We start from the raw sequence: 12,500 nt of genomic DNA on the forward strand, positions 1-12,500 counted from the left end.
TAGGACTCTACTATTGGACTCTACTCTGGCGCTAGGACTAGCTAGGACTCTACTCTGGCTCTAGGACTCTACTATTGGACTCTACTCTGGCGCTAGGACTCTACTCTGGCGCTAGGACTAGCTAGGACTCTACTCTGGCGCTAGGACTAGCTAGGACTCTACTCTGGTGCTAGGACTAGCTAGGACTCTACTCTGGCGCTAGGACTAGCTAGGACTCTACTCTGGCGCTAGGACTAGCTAGGACTCTACTCTGGCGCTAGGACTCTACTATAGGACTCTACTCTGGCGCTAGGACTAGCTAGGACTCTACTCTCTCCATCTTCCTTCATGACGAATCTACACTTTCTGATGGCAAAGTAAAGCAGGGACACTAACTACTGGTAACTCCCTCTTCCAAGTCTTGCTCTAGGCTCGGGACTGCTGTGAGAACAGCCACTGTCAAACAAACACTGCACTGGGAGCCACACAGACACACTCACAACTGAGATGGGAAGACACTAATGGAAAGAAGATTATTTTTTGGCCTTGTCATGCAGGGCAGGCGGGGGGGGGACTAGCTTTCTGTCTAGATTTCCTTATAAAACTATGACTATTGCACTTGAAAGAGAAGGAGAGGTGTGTCTGTGCCCCTACCCTGGCCTGGCATAGTGGGGTGATGTGGCTGGCATGTGTTTTTCCTCCTCACAGAACCTTGAGCCTGGTGTGCTAGAGGTCTAGAATGCCTCGGACTTCAGAGGGGGTTGGAGGGATCTTTATTTCCCCTAATCCTTTGCCTGTTCTGCCTGCACCCCTAATAGTCTCTGTGCACCAGAGGCTGCATCATAATGAGCAGCTTATATGAGAAGATGGAGAGGAGGAGGAGAAATGTCTGTCAGCATTACACTGTTAGCCTGCTCTGGTCTCCCCTACTCTGTCCCGACTGTCTCCGGGAGTCTTTGGGTGGTTCCAACCCTGTGTAAAAAAAAAAAAAAAAGGAAGGTGGTCACTATGACGATGTGTCCGACCACTCTGTAACAAACTGAACTAACACTCCTCACTGCTGTTTACTTTATGTTTCGCTTTTTCGATGGTCAGCAACAAAAACTCGGGATTTGTAAAATAGCCTCTTTTTTTTGGAAATTGTATTTATTTTTAGGCATGGTTATTTACTGTTTCAACATTTAAAAAACGTAACTGTGGATGGATGGGTCATGTAACATGGATACTGTACCTCGTAACAACACGGTTGCTCTCTTCTGGCCGGTTCTGCCCAGAGAAGTGGGACTGCGGCTCCAGGCTGAGCCCTGACATAACTGAAGGCAGAAGACAGTCCAGAGCCCATAGAGGACAGGAGGATGCCCCCAGGAAGCACATATGAAGTGGATACAACAGCCCACCCTGTACCCTGTTTTGTGTCCCACAACTATGGTTGCAAAATTAACAAAATTGTCCCAGAGTTCCAAGGGTTTTCACATCTTGGTTAGAAGTTTCTTGGAATAAGGGATTTCTGGAAAAAACCGAGGAACTTTGTGAAAGTTTACGTAATTTTGCAACCTCAGCCAGTCCTCCTCTCCCGGCCAGGACTCTGTGGGACAATGTTTCTCTGTAGAGGGAGAACTCGACCCTTGAACTCTTGGTCTGTGACCTGTATCTGTAGCTCTCCTTGTTAGTAGGGGCACGTCCAGCAGGGGCCGGGCACAACATTGTTGAACGTTCAGATAGAAAAATTTCATGTAGAACAAATATGCCTCTCTGAAATGTAGAATAAGGAATCATGTCCACTCTATTCATAACATTTCTATCTGCAACGTTCCACGATGTTTGTCTACTGAATGTGACCCTGACCATGGCCCTGGCCCTGGCCGGGCCTTGACCCTGACCCTGGCCCTGGCCGGGCCTTGACCCTGACCCTGACCCTGGCCCTGGCCGGGCCTTGACCCTGGCCCTGGCCGGGCCTTGACCCTGACCCTGACCCTGACCCTGACCCTGGCCGGGCCTTGACCCTGACCCTGGCCCTGACCCTGGCCCTGGCCGGGCCTTGACTCTGACCCTGACCCTGGCCGGGCCTTGGCCCTGACCCTGGCCCTGACCCTGGCCCTGACCCTGACCCTGACCCTGGCCGGGCCTTGACCCTGACCCTGGCCCTGACCCTGGCCCTGACCCTGACCCTGACCCTGACCCTGGCCCTGGCCCTGACCCTGGCCCTGGCCCTGGCCCTGACCCTGGCCCTGGCCCTGACCCTGGCCCTGGCCCTGACCCTGGCCCTGGCCCTGGCCCTGACCCTGGCCCTGGCCCTGACCCTGGCCCTGGCCCTGACCCTGGCCCTGGCCCTGACCCTGGCCCTGGCCCTGACCCTGGCCCTGGCCCTGACCCTGGCCCTTCTCTGACTGACCTGCCTCTGTGTTCACTAGTTCACTATCTCATCTAACTGCTCTCATATCATACAAGTTCTTATACAAGACAAGCCTCTTTATTCTGGCGTTTACGTCACTGTACTAAAGGTTGTTTCACTGTCTGTTGGTTTTGGAAAAACTGCCTAAGAATGATGATGATGATGATGATGATGATGATGATGAGCTTTTAGAGGATTGTTTTCTCCTCTCTGCCAACTCGTTCCCGTCTCTAGATGGGCTCTGATTGGTTTAGGGATGGTCTTAAATTCTGTCTGCCTAGCCTCATCCGATGATAACATGAATTGTGAGACTAGCGAGATACTCTATCATGTAGTGGTCTATATTGTAAAAAGTTCAAATGATCATTGAGCACTGATAGAAATGACGATGTCCCAACTGCCATTACTCACCCAGAGTGCTGCATGGTGGGGTACTAGGTTGACGTAGAGTTTTTTTATAAAAAAACATAATCACGGCTCAGTCAGCACAGAACAGACAGATTGCAACCTATTCAGGCGCTATTCAGGGACGTAGACAGTGAGTCTTAATGCAGTAAGACGTGATCAACGGTTTTAGGTGCTGATATTTTGGTCATTATGTTGTTTTACTTGAACAAATACTAACATACTACGAAATCCGATTCATCAGTGAAAAGCAAAATGGATGACAACAAATCCATTGTTTTCTTTGCCTTCTCTGTACTCTGACCTTTCCTTCAAGTAATTCTGCCATAATCATGTCATGTGCTCTCTTCAAGTCGTTACATTATTCCACTGACAGAACCAATGACCAGCTTAGTTTTCTTCCAAAGTGATGCCTTCTGGCAGAACAGATCTAGCCTGATTTAACCTCAGGGCTATGTTACAAAGTAGAATCAATTAAGTTAGCCAACTATTATATTTTCTAGTTCATTAAAAGATAAACTTAGATATGCGTTTTGGTTGTTGAGTCAATTAGACCATGGCCATTTCAAGCTCATCTTTCTAAAAAATAAAAAGTTATTTCAGCTGGCTAACTCATTGATCTTGCTTTGTAGTATACCCATCTGAGCAGTCCGTCTGGTTTAGCCAGGCTATGTGCATATCTCCTATATACTGTCATTTAGAAACATGTCACATGTCCTGTTCAAAGTCTTGGTTCCACATTGTGGATACACGTAAATAAATCTGAAACAAATGTCCTTGAAATCTTTTCTTAGCACCAATGTGTTCAGTCAGTCAGTGGGCTGAACCATACATGCTGAGCAGCTTTCCTATTAAATACATAAACCAAGTAACACATCTAGGGCATAGTACAGATTGCCTCTGTAGTACTTCTATATAACAAGTCCAATGTAGTGTCTGATTCTGTACAGTAAAATGGACTCGCTCAGGATTTATCAAACGTCATTTGTTAAGGTGAAATGTTTGTATCAGTGGGTCTCTGAGAATAGTATCATATATAAATGGCATGTATTCTCTTTCTCTCTTTTTGGCACAGACAGCCCTGTGACTAGAGCCCTTATGAATACAGACAGCCCTGTGACTAGAGCCCTTATGAACACAATCACAGACAGTCCTTTGACTGGAGCCCTTATGAACACAGACAGCCCTGTGACTAGAGCCCTTATGAACACAGACAGCCCTGTGACTGGAGCCCTTATGAACACAGACAGCCCTGTGACTAGAGCCCTTATGAACACAGACAGCCCTGTGACTAGAGCCCTTATGAACACAGACAGCCCTGTGACTAGAGCCCTTATGAACACAGACAGCCCTGTGACTAGAGCCCTTATGAACACAATCACAGACAGCCCTGTGACTAGAGCCCTTATGAACACAGACAGCCCTGTGACTAGAGCCCTTATTAACACAATCACAGACAGTCCTGTGACTAGAGCCCTTATGAACACAGACAGCCCTGTGACTAGAGCCCTTATGAACACAGACAGCCCTGTGACTAGAGCCCTTATGAACACAGACAGCCCTGTGACTAGAGCCCTTATGAACACAGACAGCCCTGTGACTAGAGCCCTTATGAACACAGACAGCCCTGTGACTGGAGCCCTTATCAACACAGACAGCCCTGTGACTGGAGCCCTTATGAACACAGACAGCCCTGTGACTAGAGCCCTTATGAACACAATCACAGACAGCCCTGTGACTAGAGCCCTTATGAACACAATCACAGACAGCCCTGTGACTAGAGCCCTTATGAACACAATCACAGACAGACCTGTGACTAGAGCCCTTATGAACACAATCACAGACAGCCCTGTGACTGGAGCCCTTATGAACACAGACAGCCCTGTGACTAGAGCCCTTATGAACACAGACAGCCCTGTGACTAGAGCCCTTATGAACACAATCACAGTCAGTCCTGTGACTAGAGCCCTTATGAACACAGACAGCCCTGTGACTAGAGCCATTATGAACACAATCACAGACAGTCCTGTGACTAGAGCCCTTATGAACACAGACAGCCCTGTGACTAGAGCCCTTATGAACACAGACAGCCCTGTGACTAGAGCCCTTATGAACACAGACAGCCCTGTGACTAGAGCCATTATGAACACAATCACAGACAGCCCTGTGACTAGAGCCCTTATGAACACAGACAGCCCTGTGACTAGAGCCCTTATGAACACAGACAGCCCTGTGACTAGAGCCCTTATGAACACAGACAGCCCTGTGACTAGAGCCCTTATGAACACAGACAGCCCTGTGGCTAAAGCCCTTATGAACACAGACAGCCCTGTGACTAGAGCCCTTATGAACACAGACAGCCCTGTGACTGGAGCCCTTATGAACACAGACAGCCCTGTGACTAGAGCCCTTATGAACACAGACAGCCCTGTGACTAGAGCCCTTATGAACACAGACAGCCCTGTGACTAGAGCACTTATGAACACAGACAGCCCTGTGACTAGAGCCCTTATGAACACAATCACAGACAGCCCTGTGACTAGAGCACTTATGAACACAGACAGCCCTGTGACTAGAGCCCTTATGAACACAATCACAGACAGCCCTGTGACTAGAGCCCTTATGAACACAATCACAGACAGCCCTGTGACTAGAGCCCTTATGAACACAATCACAGACAGACCTGTGACTAGAGCCCTTATGAACACAATCACAGACAGCCCTGTGACTGGAGCCCTTATGAACACAGACAGCCCTTTGACTAGAGCCCTTATGAACACAGACAGCCCTGTGACTAGAGCACTTATGAACACAGACAGCCCTGTGACTAGAGCCCTTATGAACACAATCACAGACAGTCCTGTGACTAGAGCCCTTATGAACACAGACAGCCCTGTGACTAGAGCACTTATGAACACAGACAGCCCTGTGACTAGAGCCCTTATGAACACAATCACAGACAGCCCTGTGACTAGAGCCCTTATGAACACAGACAGCCCTGTGACTAGAGCCCTTATGAACACAATCACAGACAGCCCTGTGACTAGAGCCCTTATGAACACAGACAGTCCTGTGACTAGAGCCCTTATGAACACAGACAGCCCTGTGACTAGAGCCCTTATGAATATAGACAGCCCTGTGACTAGAGCCCTTATGAATACAGACAGCCCTGTGACTAGAGCCCTTATGAACACAGACAGCCCTGTGACTAGAGCCCTTATGAACACAATCACAGACAGCCATGTGACTGGAGCCCTTATGATCACAATCACAGACAGCCCTGTGACTGGAGCCCTTATGAACACAGACAGCCCTGTGACTGGAGCCCTTATGAACACAGACAGCCCTGTGACTAGAGCCCTTATGAACACAGACAGCCCTGTGACTAGAGCCCTTATGAACACAGACAGCCCTGTGACTAGAGCCCTTATGAACACAGACAGCCCTGTGACTGGAGCCCTTATGAACACAGACAGCCCTGTGACTAGAGCCCTTATGATCACAGACAGCCCTCTGACTAGAGCCCTTATGAACACAGACAGCCCTGTGACCAGAGCCCTTATGAACACAGACAGCCCTTTGACTGGAGCCCTTATGAACACAGACAGCCCTGTGACTAGAGCCCTTATGAACACAGACAGCCCTGTGACTGGAGCCCTTATGAACACAGACAGCCCTGTGACTAGAGCCCTTATGAACACAGACAGCCCTGTGACTAGAGCCCTTATGAACACAGACAGCCCTGTGACTGGAGCCCTTATGAACACAGACTGCCCTGTGACTAGAGCCCTTATGAACACAGACAGCCCTGTGACTAGAGCCCTTATGAACACAATCACAGACAGCCCTGTGACTGGAGCCCTTATGAACACAATCACAGACAGCCCTGTGACTGGAGCCCTTATGAACACAATCACAGACAGCCCTGTGACTGGAGCCCTTATGAACACAGACAGCCCTGTGACTGGAGCCCTTATGAACACAGACAGCCCTGTGACTAGAGCCCTTATGAATACAGACAGCCCTGTGACTAGAGCCCTTATGAACACAATCACAGACAGCCCTGTGACTGGAGCCCTTATGAACACAGACAGCCCTGTGACTGGAGCCCTTATGAGGGGTGGGGGGTGTTGTCATCCTATAGGAGCATAGCAATGGTAGCCAAAATAATGGCCTGCCCAGCATTTCTATACATAACCCCCTAAGCATGATGGAATGTTAATTGCTTAATTAACTCAGCACCTGCTTTCAATATACTTTGTATCCCTCATTTACTTGTTTTTATTACTTTGGCAGTTACCTGTATATGCACTAATTTAACTTTTTGGGGTTATTATAATTTCCACTGAACAATAACGAGCTTAGGTATTAATACACTCGTATACATGATTGGCTGTGACAGAAATGTGGGTCATATTCATTAGGCACCAAACGGAAGATGGCGGACAGAAACGGGAAAGGGCAGGGGTGTATTCATTATGTCTTGCAACGGAAACCGTTTACCGTTTTTAAGAAACAAACGGAAGCAAACAGAATTAATCTGGGAGGGACCTACCTGAATTCATCCAATAGAAACTCACGTTTTGGTTGCAAAATGTTTTCCCGTTTGGATTAAACTGTTTCTGTATCAAAACATTTTTGCTACGCTGTACACTAGAGAATGCGACCCCTGCGGCTACAACAACAGTAGGTCATTGTTAGATTCTCCGCTAGTCTATAATGTCCAAGAAAGGCATTGATTTGAAACAGTTTGATACACAAAAGGGATTCGCTGAATCCCTGACCTTTCCTCTTTCCTCTCATGAGTGTGTAGCTAATACCTCTGAAATATGTCTAGATGAGAGTATTAACGTTGCATTTCATACTGTATGTCCTTTCCTATATAAAGTCAAATGTATATTTTTCAGCCATTTATCCACCGATGATATTTAATTTCCATAAAAGATACACTGAGAAGGGGATTCCCCCCCCATGATAACCATTTAAAGGGTTAGTGCCAGAGTTTGGCATTCCCCCCCCCCCCCCCATGATAACCATTTAAAGGGTTAGTGCCAGAGTTTGGCATTCCCCCCCCCCCCCCATGATAACCATTTAAAGGGTTAGTGCCAGAGTTTGGCATTCCCCCCCCCCCCCCATGATAACCATTTAAAGGGTTAGTGCCAGAGTTTGGCATTCCCCCCCCCCCCCCCCCCATGATAACCATTTAAAGGGTTAGTGCCAGAGTTTGGCATTCCCCCCCCCCCCCCATGATAACCATTTAAAGGGTTAGTGCCAGAGTTTGGCATCCCCCCCCCCCCCCCCCATGATAACCATTTAAAGGGTTAGTGCCAGAGTTTGGCATTCCCCCCCCCCCCCCCCCCCATGATAACCATTTAAAGGGTTAGTGCCAGAGTTTGGCATTCCCCCCCCCCCCCCCCCCCCCCCATGATAACCATTTAAAGGGTTAGTGCCAGAGTTTGGCATTCCCCCCCCCCCCCATGATAACCATTTAAAGGGTTAGTGCCAGAGTTTGGCATTCCCCCCCCCCCCCCCCCCCATGATAACCATTTAAAGGGTTAGTGCCAGAGTTTGGCATTCCCCCCCCCCCCCCCCCCCCCCATGATAACCATTTAAAGGGTTAGTGCCAGAGTTTGGCATTCCCCCCCCCCCCCATGATAACCATTTAAAGGGTTAGTGCCAGAGTTTGGCATTCCCCCCCCCCCCCCCCCCATGATAACCATTTAAAGGGTTAGTGCCAGAGTTTGTCTACTTCCCCGGAGTCAGATGAACTCATGGATGCCATTTTTATGTATCTACGTGCTGTTTTGAAGAAAGTTTTTAAGGTAGTTTTGCGAGCCAATGCTAACAAGCGTTAGCGTAATGACTGGACGTCTATGGGAAACTGCTAGCAGAGACATAAAATATGGTTAATTTGACTCTGGGTAAGAGGAAAAAAAGGGCTTAATTGACAATCTTGGACTATCCCTTTAACAGGTTAACATGGTCTACGATGTTTTGAACACTAGACTGTTGTGACTTGTGAAATCTAGTCGGCTACAGGTCTCATCACAATGTACAAATCATGGGGTCACGAGGATTTCACCAATATCTTGCCATTATGTATCTTGTCCAGTGCCGCAAATCAAGTTTAGGCCTATTCCATCATGATTTAATATTTTGTTGTCCGTGTCCAGTGGTAGCCTGCTCCCAGATTAGTTTGAGCTGTAATTATTGCCGATGACCATGGGACAAACCGACCTGGGACCAGGATAAGCCAGTGCACATGGAAGTAACAGAAATGTTGTCAGACAGACTTAGTGGTTTCTCCAACTTCATTATTACAGTTCACTCAACAGGGGACATTAACATGATGCTCCTCAGTCTCACATTTGAATGTCTATTTTGTGTGCTTAGTTAGTGTAGGAATAACCATGGCAACACATCTCATATGGAGCGTTCTAAATGGAACCCTGTTCCCTGTATAGTGCACTACTTTTGACCAGAGCCCTATAGACCCTAGTCAAAAGTAGTGCACTTAAGGTAATAGGGTCCCATTTGGGATTCTCCCCTATTCCTCAAAGGGCTGTCTGTAGATCAGATTGGTCTGTATATTTCCTCCAGTTCTTTGAACAATAAAAATCCGTATTTAATCAGTCTGTCTTATTGTTGAGCTGTTGGTTAAGGTTGTTTTTCCCCTGAGAGTGATTCTAATTTTACATTCCACTGAGTTTCACAATGAGCTGAAAATTAATTCATACACTTTTACATTGAAATTCCAGAACTTTTATGAGGATTGGTCATCATGTTTTATTCAGTTCAATGTTCATATAGCTTTTCTTTACAAGCTACTAGGTGAAGCACCAAAGGTACCAGATTACTTTCCCACAAGAAGGCCCTCATGGGATCTCTAGGGATGTGTCCTTCTGCACTGAAGTGAACGAAAAAAAAACTCCCATGCAAGTAGCATATACTCCCAAAGCATTATGTTCGGTGTAGATGAAGGTGAGGAGAGGAAACTAGTGTGGACTATTCACACCGCCACGGTTCGTTTCCGCTTCTGATGCAGTTGAGGTTTTCTACCGCTAGGGGTTGTTTTCAGAAGGGCGGGAACAAAAACCGTGCGACGTGGAAGCGTGGAAAAGGTAGTCTCTCTTGTGATCAACAGTGCCTTTTCAATAGTTTTTAACGGATTTGCAGGACAGATAAGGGTATTTTAAATAGCAGAGAGGATCAAAACAACTGACATTCTTAAATTTGTACATAAATTAAGTTCTGTAGCCATGGACGGGGCAATAGCGATTATTTTAATATCCGTTGCGATGTTTTTGGGATGTTTTCTATTAGGGTTGATTCCACTTTTGATCAAACTTTCTGAGGTAAGTCATTTAATTCTCAACATTGTATTCCCTCCCTTCTGTAACTTGCACTGTACTTCCCTTTATGGTCTCTTCTCTCGATGCCTATACAAAGCTGCTTTAAAGCTGTCTCATAACGTCAGTGGTCTCTGCTATGGGATCCACTCCACACATTATTTTGTGAACGTTCAATAGATTAGGCAAATGTAGCAGTATCTTCAGAAGTGGCGATGAGCAAGGTTCAATATTTATCAAGGGTGTGATTGCTACATTTTAGCTTTTGGCAATAACCTCTATAAATAGACTGCCGAGTGTATTCTCAATAACCAGTTAGAACTTTTGACTTGATAGAAAAAGTAATATTGAATAATGCATTGCATAATTTAACACGCTGTTATTATATTGTGACACATGTATTCCCCTTCTCCATCCTAGAACAAACTACAGTTAGTGTGTAGGTATAATAATGAGTGTGTGTGTGTCCCTTTCTCTCCAAACAGAAAAGCCTGCAGTTTGTCAGTGTATTCGGGGCAGGTCTTCTCTGTGGCACCGCTCTAGCTATTATCCTCCCAGAGGGTGTGGAGCTACTGGAAGAGTCATGGAGAGGTGAGGGGTACCAGACATACAGGGCCCCGTGTAGCTCAGTTGGTAGAGCATGGCGCTTGCAACGCCAGTGCACTCACTAACTGTAAGTCGCTCTGGATAAGAGCGTCTGCTAAATGACTAAAATGTTTAAAAAATATATAATGTAACAGGCTTTTGGAGTAACAGCCAAGGGTCCTAACTTATCAAGACATCAACGACAGATGGAGCAACAACTCACTGTAGGCTAGATCCCTGTTGTTGAGTTTGTACAGGCACAATAATCCCTCGATTGCAGCTATATTGCTGCTATAAGTACATTTTACATTTTAGTCATTTTAGCAGACGCTCTTATCCAGAGCGACTTACAGGAGCAATTAGGGTTAAGTGCCTTGCTCAAGGGCACGTCGACAGATTTTTCACCTAGTCGGCTCAGGAATTAGAACCAGCGACCTTTCGGGTTACTGGCACAACGCTCTTACCCACTAAGCCACCTGCCGCCCTGTAGTAGTCAAGTATTGCCAAGTAGTCTGTAGTCCTCTAAGGGGTTACCTTGCCAACGGTTCATCATTTCAGTGTCGTGTGTATGCAACTGTTTTTATAATGGACCTTCAAAAAAGAAAGCCCCTCAGCCTGCCCAGCCCTTTAATTCATGTCAGTGTTTACACCCACCTCACCATCAGACGAAGCCCCTCAAAGCAAAAGGCCTGGGGCACTTCAGGATACATCGGGCATTGAAATGAAAATCAAACTTGGTGACCTACTTTAGGGTCCTTGGTTACAGCTCAGCTTGGGCAGACGGGGAAGGAAGCTGTGCTGAAACATCAGGGAAATTACGCTTTGACTCTGGTTTTTTAACTTTAAAAATGTATTGCCAAACAAAAAACGTTGATTTGTCAAAGTTCAACAAACCATACAACTCTATGCACAATAACTACTTTGAACAATTTACACACACATTTAATCAAAAACATTTACTGGAAGAACTGTGCAGTTCAGAATTACGTTAAAATCTCCTTCCGGTTTTTATGCGACCACGTTTTTCCAAAAAAACGTTGTTAAACATCTGCTCTGAATTAAGATTCAAAGATGTCTGCAGAAATAATGGGGTGTCAGCTATGGCACGACACCTGGAGTTTGAACATGTTTATTTTGGTTATTGACCTACAGTAAGTGAAGTGGATTAACACCCGGTAACAGAATGATGGTAACAGAATGGCATCATGGGTCTTTGATCTGTACTATACAGAAATGCATCATTAAGAATGTGGTGCTCTTCATGATGATGTGTCCTGAATAGGTACACAATGGTAGAAATATGTAACCCTCCTCTGTATATTCTGGTATTATTTTACACACTGGTTTTTATTCTAATGAGCTCCAAGCAATATGTATAGAATTTGAAAGAAAATTAGCTTTAAAACTGCAAAATGTTATTTGCACCCCATGACAAAATGTGTAGCATTGAATGAAAAAGCTTGAAACCTGCAAAATTATCTCCCCCAACAAGAGGGGTTTGAATCGTTTTTTTCTCATGAACAGTTCTTGTGCCCATAGAAATAGACGTGGCACGTGCGCGGGATGTTGCCCAATGCTGGAACGGGGGGCCCCAAGTGTAAACGTTTTGGGAGAACCTGCTCTACTGTACTCTATTTTTCTGTACTGTCCAAAGTTATGAAACGTAGACGTCTATGATTGGTTCAGATTTGGTATGGCCAGGGCGGACTGACCAAATTTCAACTACTTTTCAACATCCATGGACGTCCGGTGTCGGTTGGTGCTAAAGTGGGTGAGGATGCTGGTTACAG

At 46.3% G+C, this 12,500-nt stretch overlaps 2 protein-coding genes across 2 annotated transcripts in view; both read left to right on the top strand.

Annotated features, from left to right (window-relative positions):
• Positions 1–3,552, top strand: part of LOC311122453 (CSC1-like protein 2) — a gene marked incomplete at its 5' end in the record, with an annotated part of 69,315 nt that extends 65,763 nt beyond the window's left edge. Inside the window, one exon of the mRNA XM_084196807.1 lies at positions 1–3,552. This exon is cut by the window's left edge and continues 1,356 nt beyond it.
• A 6,308-nt stretch (positions 3,553–9,860) lies between these two features.
• The window catches only part of LOC311122454 (zinc transporter ZIP9-like), an 18,218-nt gene continuing 15,578 nt past the window's right edge, over positions 9,861–12,500 (top strand). The window contains exons 1-2 of the mRNA XM_084196808.1: positions 9,861–10,131; positions 10,611–10,716. Of these exons, the coding sequence (XP_084052934.1) occupies positions 10,036–10,131; positions 10,611–10,716 (202 nt within the window). The 5' untranslated portion in view covers positions 9,861–10,035. The remainder of the gene's footprint in view (positions 10,132–10,610; positions 10,717–12,500) is intronic.

This window comes from Coregonus lavaretus, assembly GCF_964263955.1.
Source record: "Coregonus lavaretus genome assembly, contig: HAP1_SCAFFOLD_510, whole genome shotgun sequence".
NCBI classification, from domain to species: domain Eukaryota; kingdom Metazoa; phylum Chordata; class Actinopteri; order Salmoniformes; family Salmonidae; genus Coregonus; species Coregonus lavaretus.